Source organism: Hoplias malabaricus, chromosome 14, assembly GCF_029633855.1.
Source record: "Hoplias malabaricus isolate fHopMal1 chromosome 14, fHopMal1.hap1, whole genome shotgun sequence".
NCBI classification, from domain to species: Eukaryota; Metazoa; Chordata; class Actinopteri; order Characiformes; family Erythrinidae; genus Hoplias; species Hoplias malabaricus.
The window spans coordinates 34991962-35016822 of NC_089813.1; the positions used below are offsets into that span (position 1 = coordinate 34991962).

Below are 24861 nucleotides of genomic sequence, written 5' to 3' on the forward strand. Positions count from 1 at the left end.
AGTGGTTTTCTTTGTACCTTGCAGGGCCCAACTAATGTAACAGCTGTGTTTTAAGGAGCTAAAAATTGAGAAAAATATTTGATTTCACAGGTCCATCTCAAACAGGCACTCAAACACTCTCACAATTTTACACAGCAGATCCACCTACCAACATGTGTTTTGGGATAGTAGAATGAAACCTGCGCACCTGGAGGAAACCCCCAGAGACACAGGGAGAGCACACCAAACACCTCACAGACAGAGACCTGATGCGAGGATCAAATTCAAGACCTCAAGCCCTTGGAGTTGTGTGGCAGGAACACGTCCCACAGTGCCATTGTCCCACACTTTGATTAAACCATACTTTAATAACAGCTATTATTTATTTTCATCAGTTTCTTCACATTCACCATTAACTGCTTAACACCATTAACTGAATTTTTAATGATACTGTAAAATTAATATATCCTGAATATCAGATGATTTTATCAACCAATCGATATATCGTTAAAACACTAGGGCATTGTTTATTTATTCCCAATGTTCAGTAAATAACGCAGTCTAATGCTTTCGTGTTCCTGCGAGTAGTTTCCAGGAGCCCCAATCACACTCCTGTATCTCACAGGAGCAGATTGAATCTGATTCTGATTCAGTAACACTGAATCACTTCAAGGTTGAAAGGTCTTGTTAAAAACTTATGTGCCCTTAAAAGTGAGACTGTGATAGGACTTTATTACATTTCGCTGACTTTCATCACTCTGGCTGAAGATGCAAATGTTAGCACTTCAAAACTCAGCAAAAGCTAACTTTAAGGAACATCAAACCCTGATACAGTTTTCAGAGGCTGAGGTGGGAGGAATAGCTTTAAAATCACACTGAAGTAAAGTATTGTAGATCAAGTAGCCACTGAAGAACTGACAACTTAAATTGTTCACTTGAATAATCATTCAGTAACATGTGCATTAGAATGTAACTGTGGAAGACATACCACTACATAGTGTGTGTGTGTGTGTGTGTGTGGGGGGGGGGGGGGGGGGGTCGACAACCCCAAAACAGATTCATTTGCCTTTCTCCAAGCACAGCACTCGACCCGTGTTTGTGTGAGAGCTCAAAGACTAGGCTAAACAGAATAAAACAGACACACTGCCGTGGTTTCGCAGACAGGGATTAAACATAGTACTGGACTATATCCCAGTTTCAATGGAAAATTACAATGCAAAATGCTGTGTAGACCAGGACTAGGCTTAATCCCTTTCTGGAAAACCACCAGTAAGTGCAGAGAAATATGAGTGCTGTTTTAGAATGAAGAAGAAAGAGAACACAGTAAAAACGGCTAAAATCCCAGGAGGCTTCTGCTTCTCGGTCCTCACTCCTGGGCTCATGTGCTGAACTAAGATGTGAGTCATTCTCATTTAAAAGAACAGACGCTGAAACCAGTCATTCTGAACAGAGCTTTTGTGAAACTGCTGTGGTGTTTGATCCTTGTGGCTTTTTGTAAGCATATCAGAGATGTTTCTTAAAAGACCCTAGAACCGTGTTTACTTGTGGAAAAAGGTATAGTATGTACAGTGTAAGGTGGAACTGAAATCTGCACTTTTCGGTGTATCACTAATGAGACAGAGTGACTTACTGGATGGGCAGGACGAGGGTGCTGGGCTGGACTTTGGGCCTCCTCTTGGCTGATGCTCCGATCTGATTGGCTGAACGCTTGAGAGACTGCTGGTTGAGGAGGCTGGAGGCCAGGCCGGCATGATACTGCAACTGGAAAAACAGAAAAAACAACAGATTCACCTTCGTACTTGCAGAGGAAAGGATCCCTAAGAAGGAACAGGAATGATTGATACTAATAAGGAATTTTGCCCTGGGACACTGTGACAGTGACAATGAAAACCACAAGGACACAGAGAGTGATGAAAGAAAAGCAGAACAGAAAAATGATCAATAAAACCTCATCAGAAATAAGTAAAACCACATTTTCAGTAACTTCAGCACCACCTCATATACACACCAGTGGAGGCAGAGACCTTAGACTGAAAACTCCACTCACAAATGCTACAATAACCCACACAATCACAAACTAGGGAAGTATTCATACGATTTAAATTGGCCTTGCTCTAAAATCTGCATGAATTTTAAAGATCCAAAGCAATGAAAGCAATGCCAGATTATGCAATCCATCATTTACCCTGAGAATATCAACTAAACATAATTCACTATATATTCTATGTGGCCAAATGTTTGTGGACGAATACTCATCCAGCATTAACGGTGTCAACGGGGAGTCTTAACAGTAACGGATTCTACTCTTTGGCAAAGGAACTTGGATTTTATTGGAACATTGCTGTGAATATTTGATGGCTTTTAACCACAAGATCTTCAACTGAGTCCTAGTTCTGATGTAAGAGGTTTTGGATCACAAACATCACTCCAGCTCATCTCAAAGGTAGTTAATGGTGCTCAGTTACTCCAGAAAATGCAGACACAGGTTATAATCTATATTTTTGTCCATTTTATTAAACTTTAACTTTCCCAGAGCTTTTCTTTTATCTGAGGATTTCCAAAAGCAGGACTCCCAACAACACTCTGCTCCTCTGGGAGGAGGCATGGTTCGTTATACGCAGTATCCCTTCACACTTCGCTATCCGTCCATTTTTTTGTCCAGCTCACTTCCTCCATCTCTCTCGGAACAGGACAAGAGGTGCATCGCTGGCTTTGATGTTGCGTCCACTCGCCGAGGCCTGTCGGCAGCGTTCTTCCTCAAGTGATGAAACAGTGTGAAAGATATCAGCGAGCCCAAATGCACAGGTGTAGCACTGTGTCACTCTGCTGTCATGAGCACTGCTGATGGATGTGACGGAGCACTGGACGCCAACCATCTGTCAGGGCAGGCACCCCCTTCTTACATCGCCTCCACTTCGCACTGAAACACAACCCTGATTACCATAACCAGCCTCTTGCCGGCACTTTCCCAATAAGCATTTCCTAGATCAGCATACAACAACCGTATGAACTCCTCCCTGTTAGAGTTCACCGTTAAGGTGCACTAGAGAAACCACCCCATTGATTTCAGGACAATGCCGTTAACTATACTCCACAGCAATTTGGGGATGTGCTGGCATTCAACAAGAATTATATTACAAGGGAGGTCACATATTTTACTGAGGAGGGATTGGTGCATTTTAGACACCAAAATTGGCCTTTGCTGTGCAGGCTGAAGTGTTATAAATGCTAATATTATTAACTCATTTAAACGGAATAAAGGGGTGGGGTGGAGGGAATAGTCCAGGGACACTCGAGCTGTCGAGTGGCTAGAGAGAGAGGTTTTGATCATGAATAAAAATAAATAAATAAATATAAATATATATTAAAAAAATGAAAAAGAAAAAAGATGTTGCCAGCTCTTTAGGCTCCCGCTCTTCTGTTTAGGGATTCGTTGCCACGTTCTCATCCACAGACAGCGCTCTTAAATTAGAAGTAACATAGACCCGCAGCTCATTAATCGCTATTAAAATATTCCTCCTATTGAGCTAATTAGCCGCGTTCGGAGGCTGCGGAGCGACGTTGGACGAGTGCGAAGCAGACGGCACAGCACTCCCCCTGTTTAATTTGGCTGACCAAAGCAGCTGTGTTAACGGGAAATTATTTTAATTAACTGGATCCTGTTTTCGTGGCTAATGAGACTAGTTTGTAAGGCCCAGATCCTGCAGAAAGGCGTGTACAGAGGTAGGAAAAAAAAAGGACCAAGAATGTGCATAAAAATAAACACATAAAACAAGTAAATACACAGAAATGGGAGAAGATGCTGACAAGAAAATGTGGCTTTGAGTGTCAAGTCCTGGCATGAGAGGGATTTGATTTTTACAGAAGTTATTCAAGGTTCGAATTACACCTCCATTCCAGCGCATCGCTCAGTCTCTTTAAGGTTTGTGAGAGAAATAAAATGAGAAGAATATTTACGTCTCCCACGGAGCAGCTTGCCGCAATCTAAATCTTTCCCTCGGAATTGACAGAGTCTGAAGTAAGCTGCGGAAAATGACAGGCCACAAAGGGACGGCGGGGAGCCACATCTGTCATTAGCTTGTGTCTGTTGTGTTGTGTTTTGGCACATGTTCCAGTCTCCTGCTATCTGCTCCATTCAATTAGAGCAGGATCTTTTTCTTCACATTCAGCTTTGTGCCCAAACACTTAACAGCAGGCTTTACCCAGCTGAGCCTAGCTGCTAACAGCACTAAACCCAGGCTTGTCATCCCATCCTCTGAACCCGTTCTCCCGAACCCGTCCTCTGAACCGGTCCTATCAAACCTTTACCTTCAAAAACTGTCCTTACGTACCCAGGCTTCTATAAAGTTAGAAGAGAGGGAGGGAGCATCTCAGGAAAAAGAGGAAGAGAGAGAGAGACAGTGGGAGAAAGAAAAATCAAGAAAGCATGAGAGTGAAATAAGAGAGCAACAGGGAGAGAGAGGAAGACAAAACAAAGAGGAGAAAAAAAAGACAGTGAAAGAAATATAAGAAGGTGAAGCACAAGAATAGAAAAAACAAGAAACAGGCGGAAACTGAAATAAAGATAAGCAAACGAAAGAAAGGAAGAAGGATGAAGTGATGAGGGATAAGAAAAAGAGAGACTGTTTAAAAGCAAAACCAAAGGGTGTGTGTGTGTTGTTGATTAGTTGGGCTGTATAGGTTCTGCAGGAGATCCAGGTTAAGTGTTTGCATCCATTCTTCTACTGTGAGGAAGAAACCATTCTCAAGGCACAATTACTGAGAAAGTTAAACAGACAAAAGAGATATCAATTCACAAACCAAAGGAAGAAGGCTGGTGTTTTCAGAGCAATGGACTGGCCCTGACCACAGCGTCACTGAAAGTTTTTGGTGTAACTTGGATCATGAGAAGCTCCCAATGTGTTCTAATGAACTTGGAAAGCAAGGTCCCTGGACAGAAGGACATGTATAACAAAGCCAAAGAGTGGACATTGTTACCACCGAGAGGAAAAACATTAACAACTAATGTAGTGGCTGCTGTTCTGGAGTGGGACATTCTGAAGCAGCTGTAAATGAGTATTGGGTGACCATGCTCAATGCCAAGCATGGGCCAGGTGAGTATCAGCTCCACTATGGAGCCGTGAGACTGTTCTGAGTGTAGAAATGAAGCCCTGTTTGAAACCTTGGGGTTGGACTTGGAGCTGTATTTAAGATAAAAAAAATAATCATCCAACGTCAGGACCTGATCTCATTACTGTTTTGTGGCTATCAAATCTTCACAGCAATGTTCCAACATCTGCTGTAAAGGCTTCTGAAAAGAACAGAGGCAGATACTGCAGCAAACGAGGCACGCTACCCAAGTACGCTCTTCATTTCAGACGAACTGATGCAGATGAGCAGATGTCTACAATCTGTTGGATGTACAGTGAACATTATAAGAAGCTTCACTGTCCCACCCAAAGTGCAGAGGTTTACCGTGGGGTTAAACTGGTGAAACAGTAACAGCTTGAGAGGGCCGCAGTCAGCGCTCGCAGTGTAATTACACCCTGCATCTTCCATACCCTCTCCCAGCGCAGCACGGCTGAAAAAGCGAGCATCTTGCACATGGCGGCTGTTGGTTTAAAGGCTGGAACGGGCCTCCAGGAGCAGCCCACCACTCCAGCCATCAGTGCGCACACTCACACACACACACACTCCACATATCTGCAGCTAATTGCATACTCACATCAAAACCAATATCTATTCAAAGGAGTCTTGCGCATACACGGAGGAGAAGGAAAAGCACCTAACGAATACTAAGCGCATGTCGAAATAACTGCCTTTGATCATTGACTAGTTGTAATTCAGCACACAGAGACGCAAAAAATTACTGCTTATGAGGGTTGCTTCACCTAAAACTCCTGAAAAGAAGGGGAAAAAATTTAAAATCACATTGCCTGAAGGGGAACTCGATTTGTACAAATCACCTGTGGTAGTTTTTAAAGATGTATTACACATAGCAAACAAAACAACTGACACTACAGGAGCTGAAGGTTGAGTTGTGTTAAAGTACAAATCCTTCTGCCCAAAGCTGCAAATATAACTCACAACATACACCAGGAATCACCAAATAGTCGACTGTCACCTGGTCCCGGAGCAAGTGACAGTTCTATCCACATCTGTGATCAATTCCTGATAAACAAAAGAACTAATTGCCGCATTGTTTTAATTGTTCTTTTCCCCTCCAGAGAGTTATAAAGAGTTATAAAACTCCTTCAAGAAGAAAATCCAACACAAAACTTGGCAAAAGAATATCTCCAGTCAGCCGTGTCCAAATTTTGATGCAAATCTAAACAAAATGGAGGGTCATAATAGGAAAAAACATACCGGTAGATCAAGGAAGATGTCAAAGTTCAAGATTTACAATGAAACAAACGAGCAAATACCTGAGTCAGGGTTTGTGACAGTGCTTTTACACATGGAAAACGCAAACTAAAACCAGCACTGACACTTAAACAGAAGAAAACAAGGTTATGGTGGGCTAAAGAGTGTGGAGCGTGGATGAAGGTGATATTCAGTGTCATATATGTTATTTCTTCATTTGCTACGATGAAGAAAGTCGACAGTTGATTCATCTCTGTACTAAGAGGCAGAAGCGAGACCGGAGCAGTACATCAACACTTTCCTTTGAAAGGGTTTTCTGACAAAAATGATTTCATGCTACAGAGACATTGTTTTATGTGGAAAATGGAGATTGTCTGTAAGTGTTGACAAAAGTGAAATAAAATCGATGCCTGAAATGTTACAAAAAAGCATGTCCTTACAAATATATTTTGGGTTTTTTCTTTTTGAAGGATGTTACGTCATGACTCATATCAGAAACACCAGTGCCACAGTGGAGCCTGGTTTAAAGGGGACATCATATGCAAAACTCACATTTTGTGTGCTATTCTATTTGCATGCGAGTCTCTACTGCTCTTATAAACACTCCATGTGTGAAAAAAATACATCCATCCATTTTCTTTGCAGTCAGGAATCATTCGCTTCTACAAGCAGTTTGGATTGTGACGTCACACTAAGGTGTTTGTGCAGACAGATTCGCTCACTACGCACGTTACGTACAGCACCGCAAATTAACAAAGGCACCTTGTCTCAAGTTAGGGAGAGAGGGTGTATCATGAGAAGATGCAAGAAACTATCCTTCAGGAAATGAAAAGAGGAAAAAAGACTCCACAAGACTCCAGAGAGTTGCAGGAACAGCAGTGAGTTAATCCTGTTACTGTTCTTCTCAAGGTTGGATTGTTAATAAATTATAGTCTACGTACATAGCCGCGGGAATATACAGTGGAACCTCTACCTACGAACTTGATCCGTTCCGTGACCAGTTCTTAAGTGGAAAAGTTCGTTTCTCGAGTCAATTTTCCCCATTTAAAATAATGGAAAAGCAATTAATGCGTTCCAGCCCCCACCCCGAAAGTCACCCTTTTTGCACTGATACATGTTTACAACACTCTTGAATTAGTAAAAAAAAAATACATGTAGCGTTACTAAAGATAAAAAAGAAATACAGTGGTACAGTAATTAAAAAAATAAATAAATAAAGTTTTAAGTGGTTACACATCGCTACCTTGAAGACGTGGCGACTGGCTGGAGGAGTAACACAGGCACTGGCTGTATGACGGGAGGTGGGGGTGGGTGGAATAACGGAGAGTAGGCGGTGAATGTGGGGAGACGAAGTGTAGATACGGCTTAACTTATCACGAATTTCGATGTCTGCTATTTACACTAATGCTAAATTGCTAAAACTACAATTTGCTAATCTTAAAAGCTCACTCAAGTCTGGGCGCTGGGAGACTTGTCTATTGGGGTCAGTGGCCATTTCCAGCCACCGGCTCGGAGGAGGCTTGGGTTTGTTTCTAGAGTCATGGTTCGTTGGTGGAGGCAAAAAATATTCAAATGCCCGGTTTGTATCTTGGAAATTTCGTTAGTATAGGCTCCACTGTATTTAGAGGTGGCATGCACTGCATAGCTGCTCTCCACAACTTTAAAAGCCTTGCATCATCACAGTATCATAAACCAAACTTTGAAGAAGAAAAGTGAACATACACCGATGTTTTTAAACTGTCTATTACTCGTTTAAACTTCCCCAAACACACCAGTACAGTCTAAAAGCTGCTTACTAGTTCATACCACCTCAAAAATGACGTAGTTATTTCCAAGTGCGAAGTTTGAGTTCCACCTTAAATGCTGCCGTTATATTCACAGAATCACACTAACACCTGCATATTTGAGGTTTTTGTTAAACACCTTAAACAGTGAAGCAGTTACAGGCGCCTGGACAAAACTATTGCATCATTTGGTGACACAAAATCTACAAGCTGGAGAATAAACAGTTACGTTTGCTTTTTTTTCTTCTATTTCACTTTAAGGACTGCAGCTGATACAGAATAAGACAAATGCTGACTTGGATGCTGGAGGGCTGATCACAAAATTTATTCATTCATTCATTATCTGTAAGCTCTTATCCAGTTCAGGGTCGCGGTGGGTCCAGAGCCTACCTGGAATCACTGGGCGCAAGGCGGGAATACACCCTGTAGGGGGCGCCAATCCTTCAGAGGGCAACACACACTCACACATTCACTCACACACACCTACGGACACTTTTTGAGTCGCAAATCCACCTGCCAATGTGTGTTATTGGACTGTGGAGGAAACCGGAGCACCCGGAGGAAACACACGCAGACACAGAGAGAACACACCACACTCCTCACAGACAGTCACCCGGAGCGGGAATAAAACCCACAACTTCCAGGACCCTGGAGCTGTGCGACTGTGACACGTACCTGTTGCACCACAGTGCCGCCTGATCAATAAGTTAATTATGCTAAATCTGATTATTTATATATTGGTTTTGAATAAATACGGTTTGTTTACACCTCATTTTGTTCTGTATATGGCTGGCTGTTTATTCTTAATCCAAAAAAGGAGGGAGAGTATTAGTGGAGGGTCAGGTGCAACTGTCAAAAAATGGTCAAATTTTAGCTGAGTTTTTCAAATTTTGCATAAGGCCCCAGGCTGTGTGCAGGTGGCTCCTCTTCTTCTTGCTCTGGGTCCGACTCGGACGAACATACAGTTTTGGATAGTGGCTCTGTTTTCTGTCATTTTCACGTGTCGTAAATGCTTAAAGTAAATATGGGATGGGCGTGGCCAGCAACAGCTTATTTGCATAAAAGTGACAGAGCCCTTAAACGGCTCATTCTGAAAGGGACTGAAACTTGCAAGAATAGAGCTGGTGAGATCTCTTCATATGAGAATGATTTTGTGGAAAGAACTTCATGAACATGTTTTATACAGCCCATAGACCTATTCTAACTTTTAAAAGAAACATGTTTAAATATGTCCCCTTTAAATCCCAGCTCAGGCACTCGACACAATGATGTAACAATAAGAGTCATTGGGCAAGACTCCTAATGCTACATTTACCTAAACCTACAACTAAATCTATGATTAAAAACTGTATGCTACACTGAATAGGAGTCTGCCCAATGCCAGGAATGAATAAATGAATGCATACATGAATTTTCATATCATTAATTTATATTTAAACATATCCCTTGAACTTTTTTCTACTCTGTAAATCAATAAAATATGTCAAATTGTTACTCTACCTAACCTCATCTAGTTATTCTTCTTTACTTACTCTTTCTCCATCTGAATCTTTTCTGAACACTTTCACTCCTCTAAATTGTGAATTGTAAATTCTAAATTGTAAATTAGCACTTTTTTCCTCTGATATTGCAACATGACCTTGGGTTTGTGAAAGGTACTATATAACCACAACATATTATTATTACTATTCTTATTTTAGGCCAATGTTGATAAACTTTTCATGTGTGACTGTTTGTGGTGTTTTATGAGGATGAGAGAGTAGTGTGTATACACAAACTGACCCAGAGGCTTTATGAAAATGACCTAAATACAATAATGTTGCTGCCTGATCAAAGCCACAAAGTTCGGTCACTGGACTCTAACCCTGTTTAAAAGCCCTGGAGTGCAATGTTTAAGGCTAAAATGGCAGCTCCAAATTCAGCTGGAGATGAAAGGATGGAGGGGGAGAGAGAGCGAGAGCGAGCGAGGGAGATTGACGGACAGCAGGGAGAGGAACTAACGATACTGCAGTCGAGGGGTTAATTAATTTTTAAATATCAGGCGAGGATCTGGAGGTCCGGGGTGTTTTCCGCGCCCGGTTCTCATAAATCAGGGATACGGGGGGGAAACGCAAATGACACCAGGCATATTCCTTCTCGGGAAAACTCATTTGGATTTAAACAAGTTTGCGGCGGCTGTGATTGAACAAGGCGAGCGAGGTGTGTGACAGTGCAGCAGAGTTTTAATAAGATCCAAAACCTGCGCTGGACGCTGATGAAATTACAGCTATGGAGGGATCAGACTCCCCCTCGCCCCCTCCCCCTATCATTATTATCAGAAAATTTCTTACAGGATCTGGTGGCCAGGTCTACGAACACACATCACAAACACCTCACACAACATTGGTTTTTAATGGGGAGACTGTATCAGCTTCTAATCCTCTAACGGAAACGCCGCTGTGAGGAACTGATGGCAGACACAAAGCATTAGGGAGGTCAGGTGCTGACGTTGGGTGATTAGTTCTGGAGTACCAACTCCATTCCAACTAATCTGAATGGGACTGGATGGTGCTCCATCACTTCAGAACACATTGGAGCATCACATTAAGCGACATCGAATCGTTCTATTCCACTGGTCAGTTTTTTCCAAATGCACCTTGAAGCAGCTTAAATCATTTATTATAAGCGACATTTGTAAACGTTGGGTGCACAGCACTCATCTAAACCCCTCAGATGAGTAAGGAACGATTTGGCAGTGCCAAGAAAAAAAAAAGCAGTTGGCCATTATCTGCTTAAGAAATTAGCTAATAAGGATTCTTATCAAGTTTAATTAAACAGCAGCATTTAATGTGGTGTCATGTAGAACGCCATGTGCTTCATTAACAAGTTACTGCTGTACTGTCTGATAAACACTGAGATAGGGAAGGAACATTAAACACACACACGCACACACACTGGTCTCTTCATTAGCTACAGCTATCGTGCTGTGAAAAATAAAACTGAACAATCTGGGTTTTGGTACATGTTTTGAAGAAAGAATCCCTATCGTCTGAGCACTGAAAAGTCATGTGATCTTTTCCAGTCGAACAAATGCCACATTGTGATTCGCTGATGTGAGTTAACAGAGTTCTGGGGTTAAGGCAAGTTAATGAAACCTCTGTGACACTTTTTTTTCAAAATACCACAAGGATCAAACAGCACAGCAGTGTTCTCCCCATGCCTACAAAGCCCTGTTCAGAACGACTGGTTTCGGCCCCTGTTCCTTTAAGTGAAACTGAGCCACAGCGGAGTTCAGTGCGAGAGCCCATGAGTGAGGAGCGAGGAACAGAAGCTCTGGATTTTAGCCATTTTTCTTTTTTTCCCCTCTCCATTTTCATTTTCTTCAGATTTACAGTGCTGTTATTTTTCAGCGCTCACTGTAATTGTTTTGCTCTCACTTCCAGCACTGTGATTGGAGACAGAAAAGCAGGCACGAATATATCTGCACTTTAGGCAGCCTACAAAAAACTGACTTGTTTCAGTCTGTGTGGGTTGTATTATATTATATAATAATAATAATAATAATAATTCATTCATTGTCTGTAACCACTTATCCAATTCAGGGTCGCGGTGGGTCCAGAGCCTACCTGGAATCATTGGGCGCAAAGCAGGAATACACCCTGGAGGGGGCGCCAGTCCTTCACAGGGCAACACAGACACACACATTCACTCACACACACACCTACGGACACTTTTGAGTCGCCAATTCACCTACCAACGTGTGTTTTTGGACTGTGGGAGGAAACCCACGCAGACACAGGGAGAACACGCCACACTCCTCACAGACAGTCACCCGGAGTGGGACTCGAACCCACAACCTCCAGGTCCCTGGAGCTGTGTGACTGCGACAACTATCCATCCATCCATCCATCCATTATCTGTAACCGCTTATCCAATTAAGGGTCGCGGGGGGTCCAGAGCCTACCTGGAATCATCGGGCGCAAGGCGGGAATACACCCTGGAGGGGGCGCCAGTCCTTCACAGGGCAACACAGACACACACACCTACGGACACTTTCGAGTCGCCAATCCACCTGCAACGTGTGTTTTTGGACTGTGGGAGGAAACCGGAGCACCCGGAGGAAACCCACGCGGACATGGGGGACTGCGACAACTACCTGCTGCATAATAATAATAATAATAATAATTAAAAAGCTGAGAATAAAAGTCAGAACATTCAGAAAATAAAGAGAGAATTCCAAGATTAAATTCAGTGTTTATTCTTATTTTATTCTGGGAATATTCTAATACTCTATTCTTTGAATTATTTACTTAATAGTTATTTTTAATGCAGTGACCCTAACGCTCAATCCCATCAAAGCCTCGTTTTCACAGAAAATTAAGACAACGTATGATTTGAAAAGAGGGATCAAACTATTGCACACAATTATATAGGTGTACACACACACACATTTAAAAGCTTTATTTGTTCTGTGCCAAATATTTAATCAAAAGAGAACTTGGCTTGACTCTGAAACACATTTCATCTTTTCCTCTGATTAAGAGACAGACACACACACATGCACATGTCTACAATTAGGAAAACTAAATGTTGAGAAGCTGTTATGAAAGCTGCTCTGTTCATGATTCTGTTTAATGAAGAATTAGCTGCTGTTTGCCTTTAAACTCAGTCGCCTCTTTCCTGGCGACTAATAGGGCATCCACGCTCGCAAAGTTACATCAAACATCTTTCCTCTAAGCGGCACATTTTCAAAAGGTTGCTGCTTTCTTACTCCACCCCCCACCTTCCTCCCCCTTGTCCCCCTCACCCACCCCTTTAACCCTTCCCAACACCCACCCCAACCCCACCCCTCGTCCCTCCGAGCTGATCTTAAAGCAACGCGACCTATTAGTCCAGCCTGGCACACCAATCGCAGCCATGTGCTCCATCATTAAGCACAGGGCTGAGCCATGTTGCCGTAGCGATCATGCTGGCTCTCTGATGTGGACGTGGGCATGGCCTTTGAGCCTCACCATTTGTTCGCTCTGACAGCTTCATTCAGCACATGATTAAAGTCCATAAACAGCCACATGAGTCTCTTTTTTCTTCTTAAACACAATCTTTACAGTAGGGGGAAAAGCCATTAGCTCCTGGTCCACTCACCATGGGACCTTTTGATTAGTTTTAACCTAAATAAATAAATATGTAGACGCTGTAGTAAATTATAACCCAAATACCAATGACAAGGCTGGAGAAAGCATAACCAATGATTAGTTAAAGGTGAGTGGTGACTCCAGGTCAGGCCACTGTTGATCACATGGTCATCACACTTCAAGGAATTGAACACCTGATTGATTAACATTACTCAACAACTGATCATTTAGGCAGTTCACCCAATGATAAGCTGTGCCTTGTGTGGGTGATATACAAAAAAATATGTCACATGAAGACATTTCACAATAAGCAAAATGCATAAAGAAATGTAGCTTTGATTTAGATTTGGATGAAGCTGGAATGGATAAAATGCACCTTGTGTTTAACATGAGCACACACTATCAATAATGTGAAACAGTGAAACAGCACCCCCTTGTGAAGAATTAAAAAGTGGCTAAAGATGTTGGAGTGAATCGGTGAATGAGTGAGTGAGTAATTTAACAGCCAGGTCCATGGAGTGCTTTATATCTACAGACGTTATTAGACAATATCATATTTGTTCAAATAAATATAAATAAATACTTTTATTTTTTTAAAAATCATACATTTGCTAAAATAAATGAAGACATTAAGATGTCATTTTGTTGACCAGCCTTGGAGCTGAACAGAAACTTGGTACTTGGCTGTTTTTTTTTTTTTTTTTTAACACAAATTAAGAGTGGTCTCCGACTTTCACACAGTACCCTACACACTGCAGGAGGAAAGCTCAGCATCCAGTGTGTGGCTGGTTCTGGTTAGTGACCTCTAATTAAATTTTCAAAGGAGGATGAAACATGAAGAGATACAAATTTTATAAATGAAAGGGTCCACACCATGTTAAAGTCTCACGTCTGGAAATCACAGGGTTTCCTCTCATGCTCAGGTAAATTGCCACATTGCTGGTTTGGCCCAAGAAGGACTAATTGCAGGCACTTTATCGCTGCACTCATTAGCTGTGTGCCTGCGCCGGACAGTGGGCTGTTAAAGAGGAAAATACGGACCGCCTTTGGCAATGTGACCTTGAGAACGCCACTCAAGAGTTCAGGAGAAAAAGCTGCGCTGGACAATATTTTAGCTGGAGTCTATAACAAATAGCACATGCACCCAATCCTAGAAATCTTAGATAAATAAATAAAAATCCAGGACAAACAGTTTAGTATTTACCTACAGACCAAATGTTTAGACCATCTGTCCTGCTTTATGAATATGCAAGAGCAAGTAGAGGAGCATCAAATAAAACTGCGTCTCGTAATTATGGTTCTGATGTAAAACACTCAAAATGTCTCCTTTAAAGCCTGGCAAAAAGAATCCAGCTTTCAAGGAAAATCTCTCTGATATTTTAGTGTCTAACCTCAAAGATGTAATAAGTCGTGAGCGTACACTGGAAAATTTCTTTTAATTCTCTGTAGCAGTACTCTGATCCTTACAACACAAACAGAAATGAGTGATTAGACATCTCTTCTAAACATGTTGAGCTGTTACAACTTATTTAGCCTCTTGTTTATCTGAACCTATTTTAACACGTACTACGTGGTACAACAACACACTGCTACCCAGCACCACAAACCCTCTAGTGAAGGGGCTTGTCGTTTGGTGTGCAGGAGTCTTTCTAAGCTTCTTTCTTTGGCGTAAACCAATGACTGTAGAAAAGCAGTGAAACCAGCACAGTTGTAGCGCCTCTGCTAGCTGGTGGCTGTATGATGTGTAGCTCCTCCTTCTCCCAGCAAAGCAACCCATTTTTAATCTCATTTAAATGTATGTCTATCTCCAGGTGTTTTTAAAATGAGGGTGTACAGTCAGTCATAATGTGTTCCACTGTTGGTTGCACCCTCACAAACGCTGCACTAGCTCAAGTGCAACTTCTTATAAGAATTTTCCTTTTCACCTTAAGCGGTGCAGCAGTTACTTGCATTTACAGACTTTCCGTGACAACTTAAATGGGGCAGCAATGATGTTCTAGCAACTTTCCACATTTAATGGTGTAGTAGTTGCTTTCTGCTGCCTTCAATATGTTTAATTCCACCTTAAAATGGTGCCAAAGGTACATTCTAGCACAGAGAACATTCCAGTCCACTTTAAAGAAACATTACTTGATATTTTTACAATACAATTACAGCTTTATTGTGATATTTCTTTGGTGCTCTGGGTTCAGCACTGAATAAACTGCAATATGTACCTTTTGGAGGGGGGTAGAAAAATGAAACTCACTTCTTCCCACTCATTTCAGTACATTCATTCATTCATTATCTGTAAGCGCTTATCCAGTTCAGGGTCGCAGTGGGTACAGAGCCTACCTGGAATCATTGGGCAAGGTGGGAATACACATTGGAGGGGGCGCCAGTCCTTCACAGGGCAAGACACACATTCACACCTACAGACACTTTTGAGTCGCCAATCCACCTACCAACGTGTGTTTTTTGGACTTGGGAGGTAACCGGAGCACCCGGAGGAAACCCACACAGACAGAGGGAGAACACACCACACTCCTCACAGACAGTCACCCGGAGGAAACCCACACAGACACAGGGAGAACACACCACACTCCTCACAGTCAGTCACCCGGTGGAAACCCACGCGGACACAGGGAGAACACACCACGCTCCTCACAGTCAGTCACCCGGTGGAAACCCACGCGGACACAGGGAGAACACACCAACTCACAGACAGTCATCCGGAGTGGGTATCGAACCCACAACCTCCAGGCGACACTACCTGCTGCACCACCGTGCCGCCCTCATTTCAGTACAGTTCTGTATAAATTAATAACACTAGGAAGCCCAGGAGCAATAAATAAATCTTACCTAGTGTTCCTTTGAACTTATTAGAAACTAATCTAGGCCACAGAAAAACTATCTACTTGCACTGTTTAAGGTGGAATGGAAAAACTCTTGAACACTTAGCATCTCAGGTTTGAGAAAAGTAATAACTGAGAAATTAATGTTTTTTGCAGCCTGTAAATGTCCGCTCTGCTCCTGTGCTGCCAAAACGGCTGGGCTCTGAGAGAAGGGGGGGGGGGGTCTACCCAAATGAGGATACGTGCCTTAGCCTTTGGTCTCTACAGCGCAGGCTTATCAAATTCGACAACAGGGCAGACAGTTTCATTGAAATTAAATCCAAAATGTTACTGGTTAATAGTGTTGGTTATACGAATACTTACCAATAACAGTGTATGAAACAGAGCGTTTATAATGGTCAGGCCTCAATCCAAACCAGGAGACGCTGAAATTTTCCCACGCTCTCCAGAACATTACGCTGAAAGCCTGTTTGGCTTGTCCTATTATTCACCTGTGCCTGGCAGCCCCTGCCAATTCCGCCAGTAGGCAGCAGGAGGCGGGAGGCAATAATAGCCACTGGGTGAACAGTGATGTCTTCCCCTCGCGCAGGAGCAGAGATAAGCAGCTACTTAACCGTCTCAGTGCTCCCTGACGGCGGAGACTCACAGCTGGCCGCGAGCTGTGAGTGTTAATCACAGCGTTAGCTTCCATTAAACTCTCCCTCCCGCACAGACCCGCCGTAATTGACAATGATTTAGTGTCTTCCCCGTCATGCTCCAGAGATGTGGAGGGGAAACACTGATAAAAAAAAAAGACAGAGGAAGATTTTTATCTGGAAGGAAGCTATCATTACTGTTCAGCCTACAGGAACCTGATCTGGTTCTGTTGGGTTTACTGTCTGTGTGGATGAAGCGTTTGGAACCAAAACTCAGATCATAACAAGGATCGTTTCAATGCGTTTTGAACCAACTACTTCAATTACTGTTTCCCCACTCTGTTAGTACAGAGCTCCATAAAGCTCCATTGAGAACATCTGGGCACCTGGTTAAACGCTGTGGTGACTTTTTTAATTGAAAATAAGAGTTCTGCACTGAACCTACTACTACACATTTTACACACAATTACCATTTTACTTCATATATTTAACATGCACTGATCAGCCATATCATTACGATCACCTCTTCTACACTCACTGTCCATTCTCTCAGCTCCACTGACCACACAGGAGCACCTTGTAGTTCTACAGTCCGTATTAGCCCCCTTTTACCCTGTGCTTCAATGATCAGGACCATCGCAAGACCACCACGGAGCAGGAACGATTTAGATGGAGGATCATGCCGTGACACTGACGTGGTGGTGGTGGGTTAGTTTGTGTTGTGCTGGTATTCGTGGATCAGACACAGGACAGCTGCTTGAGTTTTTAAACACCGTGCCCACACCTACCTCGGTGGTCCATCTTGTAGATGGAAAGTCAGAGACAGTAGGTCATCTGTTGCTGCACAGTGTGTGCTGGTCATTCTCTGGTCCTTCATCAGTGGTGAGAGCAACAGGCAGACAACAGTCTGTATTTGAAGAACTACAAATAGATCTCTATGGGCAGAGAAGCTGAGAGAATGGATAGGGACTGTAGACACAAGGAGTCATAATGGTCATAATGTTATGGCTGAGTAATCTGCTAAACTAATTAGCAAGTTAATTAGTTCTGCATTAGAATTTGCTAAATACCTTCCTTACAATTAGAGAGGAGGGGGAAATGTGTGTGTGTCTATATATATATATATATATATATTATTTGTGGCTATACAGTATATTGACAAATGCTGAAGCAAAACACCACCACTGCCTTTATTGCAGAGCTCTTTTTTGCAAGTGTAAGCAATAAAATTAATTCTTTCTTGCTTCTCTTAAAACCACAATTACAGTAGGACAGATTTCCTAAAATTATAAGGATATTTCTAGAAGCAAAGAGGACTGGAAGTACTCTGGGAAAGCCATGATCACGTTAGATTAGAGGTTGAAGAGAGGAAAAAAATGCATGTCCCTGTTTAATAAAACAGAGGCCTGGAGTAAAACGAGACCTTGAGAGTTCTCCTCTTGACTACATCAGGCGGCGCGCGTGTGTGATGTTGATTGGCAGGTGGTCGCCGAGGGCTGAACATGCCTCTCTTTAATGAAATGTTTATTCACTCGCTCACAAATCCAATCCAGCCATGCAGTGCTCCAGTAATTCCTGACCAGATTATGCATCATTCACTTTGAAAAATGCAACCTCGGATTTCTTCAAGTCCTCGGGACAGCTGGGGGGTGGGGGGAATTCACACAGCGTTCCTGGAGACAATAAGGGCTCTATGGAGGGAGGGGAGCGGAGAGGAGGAGCTTGTAAAACAGATCGGGATTTAGATTCATTAGCGATAAATACAGCAAACATGAGGAGGAGGAATCTTCAAAGGTCAAGCAAATGATTCTTTTGGAAATGAATACTTCTGAATCTGACTAATCTTTGCTAATATCTCTCAGCCTTTAACCACTTCCTCAGGGATTCTCTGTAAATACCAGGGGTGTCCCAGGTGAACAGGTGATGTTCCCACCCTCATTGGCTGACGCTGTAAAGACCTAGTTGCCAAATTCATGGCTTTACAATGGTCCTCCTGCACGTTAACAGAGCCTTATTCACATGGCAAGAGTGTCTTGTATCGATTGAGTTTACATCAGTGTGCAAGTGTATGTGTGTGTGCTGCCGCAGTCAGGTCCGATGTTAGCGTCAATAATCCTGCAGAGCGTCTCGGCTCCATGCCCACATCCCACATCTGCCTTCACAGCGTCCAGCACAGTCGCTCTTAATCCTGCCTTAAAGCTTCGCTGCTCTGGGCCCTGACCCCGGGGTGTGGGAAACTTGCCTAGCCCCACTATGGAGGTGAGGAGAGGGAGGGGTCTTCCACATCTACTACAAAGACCTCAGCCACAATCTGAGCTCATAAACAGTAGCATTCAGAAGTCTGGAATCACATGACATTCTGTTATTCAATAATACTGAGATGTAAAAATGCACTTTAGCAGCATAACACTACAACACCAAACTCTCACAACAAATCACTCAAACAATTCTGATTAAATCCAAGGTGAATTTTTAGCATAGTGCCATAGGTGGTGTAACGTTTACATCTAAAGTCTAATATATACAAATGTGATTAAACATAGTTATTTAACTCAGACTCAGCTTTATTTTCATTCAAACCATGTGACATGATAATCAAAAGCTTTGCTTTTCAGTTCTGCTCTCTCTTCACCACAACAGATAGGCAAAGAAAGTATTAGTGCAGGTGCCGCATCGAGCTGCCTGTCCACCTCCAGCTCCATCTTCCCCACACTCATGAACAAGACCCCGAGACACTTGTGCTCCTCTACTTGAGGCAGGAGACCTGTCCAACCTGGAGAGAGCACTCCAACCCTTTCCGACTAAGATTTGGAGGTGCTGTTTTCATCCCTGCCGCTTTATACTCGGCAGCAGACTGGTCCAGCAAGTCCAGAAATGTCCATATACAGGGGGTCCTCGACTTACGACGTTGATCCGCTCGTACATCGCATTGTAAACCGATTTTCAGTGTAAGTCGGAACATACGTACATACTGTACATAAATAACATACTGTAAGCACTTATTCTATCCTCACACCTATCCTCCTCGGTCCTGAGCCGCGTAACCGTGTATTCTTCCGCCGCGCACACCAAACACGAAGTTCACGTTACGATGTTTACGACGCAAAACCACTTAAATCGAAACAAGGCTTTATACAGTAAATGGGAGATGTGTCATAACCACGAAACATTGTAAATCGGGACTGATGTAACCCGAGGACCTCTTGTAACAATTACATGATTTTTAAACACATTTCCATATTTCATTATACATTATTCACAGCACCTGTCACTGACTGGCGGTCATTACAGACGCTGACGTCACTTCATTGCATTCAATTTTAAAATTAGCTTAAAAAAATTAATATTTACAAAAAATGCACCCAATTTCTGTGACTTTAATTTTTTTAGATCAATATCGAAATTATGTTGTATCCATCAATATTAAGAAATATATCGTGATATAAATTTCGGCCATATTGTCCAGCCCTAGCCAACAATAATTTTATACAAATGAACACTTATTAGAGCATGACTCAAAAATTACAGAAAAAAATATCCAAACATGAGAAAACTACTTTATCTGTGGGTTTGTCTGTGGCAGTGATTGTGGTGACTTTGGGAGAGAAGAGAGATTCTCTCTCAATTCTATGAGAGCAGCAGACTCCCCAGGACCCTAATGTCCAAAAAAGAGCAACTCATCAAATCTACACCACTCACTTCCATACAAAATTCAGGGCTCAAAACAAGAAAGGCATTTGCATGTATGACCACATTCACAAGGTGAAAAATCTGCTTCTCCGTGTGGGAGATCCTGCTCACAACGCTCACAACAGGTCTAGACTCAGGAACGGATGTCTGTATTGATTCTGCAGTTTTAGCCTCAAACGGCACCCTATCTGATCCCAAAAACAATACAACACAAAGTGTCAGGTTGTTTCAGCAGCAGAGCCATGAGCGAGGCAGTGGGCGTGGATGGGAAAGCAGCTGAAATAAGAACTAAACAAGAGCTAAAGAAGAGCTAAACTAGAGCTAAGCACACCTGTCAGCGCCCAGACCTCGCAGACTGATCAATGAACTGACAACCACTATTGATCCAACACTTTCATCCCAGTCATTCCATATCAGCTCAGCCCCGCCCTGATACCCAGCACCATTTCATCTGAGGAACGTCGAGGTTCATCTGGACAAAACACACATCCGTTCCCACTATTGTGTAAAGCGTAGGAAAACATTAATATAAAGACTCAAAACCAGAGTCGGTTAAAACAACGGCAGCTTCCCCAATCCGTGCTTGTTTTCTCAAACCTCTGCAATCAATCACCATGCCTCCGCATCCACCTGAGCTCTAGACATCAAAGGCCAGGCAAATAAAAGGGAGGCATCCTTTAGCAAAATTTACAGCAAGAATAGCAAATCCCGTTGAAAAGCACTCAGCGCACAAAAGTAGCAATGATCAAAGGAGCCCCAGCACTTGGTTGTAATGGATATTGGGAAAATGTTGAGACTGCGTTAAGAAGGTCCACATCTGTTGGGTCTCGAGTGCCTGCTCTCTGGGGTAGGTGCCATCTGTGTGCAATCAAGAGGATTGTCTCAAGGACCTAATATTAATCCACACACTTAGAGCACAATTTTCCTGGATTTCTCAGCTACTCTGATGGATTGCCAGGACCAGCGATGTCATTCTAGGGTTACTGATGGTCTATTTAGGATACACCTTTTAGAATGAGTGGCTTTTTTTTTAATACAATAAACCCCAAGCTTTCTGACTCAACCTTGAGTCAAACCTGAAAACATGGTTCAAAACAAAGATTAATAATAAAAATAAGCTAATTTTGAACACACCTTTTTTTATATATTTCTAGTGATGAGATTTAAACAAGGTCTCTGACCCCTATTTCCCCTTAAAATGCCCTGAATGTACCCCTCCACCAGGAATAAACTTCAGAAAACATGTTTTAAATAAAAGTCCAATAAGAGAACACGTGTACAACAATGAATCACACATTAAGCAAAGTGTTCTTAAAAATGTTTAAATCATCAAGGCTAAGTTTAATGTGAATTTACTGGCCCTATTGAGCAGGACGAGACACACTGACAACACTGTGTCCAAACCCTGACCTGGAAAGGCCTTGAGTAGCTACATTAGATGCGTTTGTGTTTGAGTCGCACTAAAACAATCCACATACCATTCAAAATACAGGCGTCAAATATAGCTAAGATGCTAAAGCCTGCTATAATCTGAATGAGAGGTGAAATAACAGCATTCTCATGTACAAACAATTCTGACAATTTCTTATTTATTTCATCAGCACTGAATATATTTGACGTAAGTATGGACATAAATATATTAGACATCAGCAAACCCATGTAACCATGTTTTCCAATCATTTCTTTTTGTTTATATTGTGTGATATTCCATGATGAATGGACAACTGGAATACATTTGATGTGGACATACTTTGAAAGGTTAGAAGACCCACTGTGATCAGCACATACACAGCACTTTTCACATTATTGTACTGCCACCATTTCAAAACACGTTCAGTTTCATTATCAAGACCTAATCAGAAATCTCTGCATGTCCCAGGCCTAGTTTATACAACATATCCATGTACTTCTATATTAGTTAATGGCACTGCTGTGTATGGAACACTTTAAACTGCTGAATTTCTCTTACCTTGTTGGACCATTTGTAAGCCTGGAGAAGCTGGCTGTAGAGAGGGGTTTTGTCTTGTACTGGATCTAAACTGAGTAAACCACTGTTGTGTAGGGGATGGCTCTCTGATGGTCTTCCGACCAGATTACTGAGTCGCTCCAACTCACTGAATAAAAAAAGACAAGGATGATTATATGACATAAGCACAAATGGCTGCCTTCCTGTGACTAATACGTACACCATATTCTGGCAAATATGGGCTGAAAAACCTCTTATAGATTCTCAAATTAATAATTTGCTGAAAATTAAAATGCACCCAAATTGCCCCTGTCCTTCAACAAAGTTAGGCAAGACACGTTTAGTGTAGAATGTTTGCTTCTTTAATTTTCTCTTTAATCTGTGAATTATGTGATACTATGTGATTTAAGCCACTTTAAATTAACTTTATTTAAGTATTTTTAATAAACAGAACTAAGTTTTTGGGGTTTAATCAATGGCCAGAGGGGACTTTATTATGAATGTGCTGAAAAACTACAACCGTGATGAGTTTAACTTAGTAAAAATAACGAGTAGCTATACGGGTAATGTAGTTTTAATGTAGGAAACCAACAAGTCACGATATTTTTACTCTACTGTGTTTAAGACCGCCATGCTGCTCAATAAGACAAGTGAAATATATACAGTAAGAGCGCAGAAGAGGAGTTCATGTTTCCAGAGCTGTTTATTCACTCACGTTAAGTCGCGATTCACTGACTGTAAATTGTCCTGAAATTCAGTGATGAATGCCTTTTCTCGTCCCTCTAGCGTGTCCTTATTTTTCATGCCATCTTTCAGTGAGTCGAAAACTCTGGTCACGCTGGACCTGAGCGCCTGAATGGCGTTAATAGCTTGAGAAAAAGCTTCTAAATTCACTCCAACATTCATAACATCCGCCATGTCTGTTTCTACTCTGAGCGCCGGCGCGCAAATGACGTCATTGAGTAACGCCGAACACTGGAATTTGTAGTTTCAAAAAGTGTTGCCGCCTACAAAGACGTAATGTGATTCTTGGAGAGAACGGGAGAATGTACCATTAGAGTCTTTGGTTATAATCCATACATTTTAATCTCATTATTTCTTCTTTGTTCACAGTGGTTTACAAAAGTCAGTTGCCGATGTTTGATTTTTCTATCAAAGATTAAGAAATGAAAACAGAACAGTTAAATCTCTGTTCACCAACATTACATATTTATTATTCCTTCATTCAATATATGTAACTGCTTATCCAGTTCAGGGTCGCGGTGGGTCCGGAGCCTACCTGGAATCATTGGGCACAAGGTAGGAACACACCCTGGAGGGGGCGCCAGTCCTTCACAGGGCAACACACACACACACACACACCTTTAATTCATTCATTATCTGTAACCCTTATCCAGTTCAGGGTCACGGTGGATCCAGAGCCTTCCTGGAATCATTGGGCGCAAGGCAGGAATACACCCTGGAGGGGGCGCCAGACCTTCATAAGGTCACACACACACACACCTATGGACACTTTTTGAGTCGCCAAACCACCTACCATCGTGTGTTTTTGGACTATGTCACCCGGAGGAAACCCAGGCAGACACAGGGAGAACACACCAAACTCCTCACAGCATATTTATCAGATATACCCAATGAATAGCACATAATTTAATGACTTAAAAGTGGCATTGATAGAACTCCATTCTGTATGCACCCATCAGTGAATAGCTGCTCCCTGGCTCTGCCTACACCCTTCCCTTCCTGCACGTGCCTGAAGCCCAAAAGTCCTACCACACAAGTTTAGGAGACTTTGATTTATTACATAAGAAACTCTGGTTGTCTGATTTCCAAAATGTAAATGCTCAGCCACAGCATTGACTGCTTATTGAGCATGTCTTCTATAGAAGAAACCCCATCAAAGAGACACATGCTCAGCACAAGGTTAACCCCTTGATTTTTTTAAAAAAGCAGTTTTAACTAGTGAAGGGTGATAATTAAAACCAACACAATCTGCAAAACCAAGCCAATGGTGGTTGAGAATTTAGTACATAAATTATTTAAAATGAATGCAGCTGTGTTGGCATTGTTTTTCTCTCACTTCACAAAATAAATAGCCCATATTATAGCCATGTACAGTCCTAGGACAATAACAAATGAATGTATGAAATTGTAATGGAATTGTATGATGTATGATTTTTATATAATGGAAATGCCTTTGTTTTTCTTTCCTTTTTTTTTCCTGCATATTTTGTTGAGATATAATACCACCATACACTGTTTACAGATGCATATTAAGTAGCCTATACTTTTCTGTTTGTTGCATTTGCAAATTAAACATTCCAGAAAATATTATAAGTCAAAGACAGACTTTAGAAAATGGTTCCATGAAGGTGACGTATGTCTGTTTTTGATAAATGCTTCAACACCAAGGTCATGTGTGGACCATGGAGGTAAGAACAGAATGTATGAAAACGTTAGACAAGGGTCCTTTAGAGCAGCAGAGAGAGTATATTACTATGTGGTGCAAAACAAGACTGT

General features: G+C 42.0%; 1 protein-coding gene across 1 annotated transcript in view; it reads right to left on the reverse strand.

The window, feature by feature from the left end:
• med27 (mediator complex subunit 27) overlaps positions 1 to 23278 on the reverse strand; it is a 78903-nt gene extending 55625 nt beyond the window's left edge. Inside the window, exons 1-3 of the mRNA XM_066644218.1 lie at positions 23057 to 23278; positions 22345 to 22489; positions 1610 to 1740 (exon numbers count right to left, since the gene is read on the reverse strand). Of these exons, the coding sequence (XP_066500315.1) occupies positions 1610 to 1740; positions 22345 to 22489; positions 23057 to 23259 (479 nt within the window). The 5' untranslated portion in view covers positions 23260 to 23278. The remainder of the gene's footprint in view (positions 1 to 1609; positions 1741 to 22344; positions 22490 to 23056) is intronic.
• Positions 23279 to 24861: the final 1583 nt, after the last annotated feature.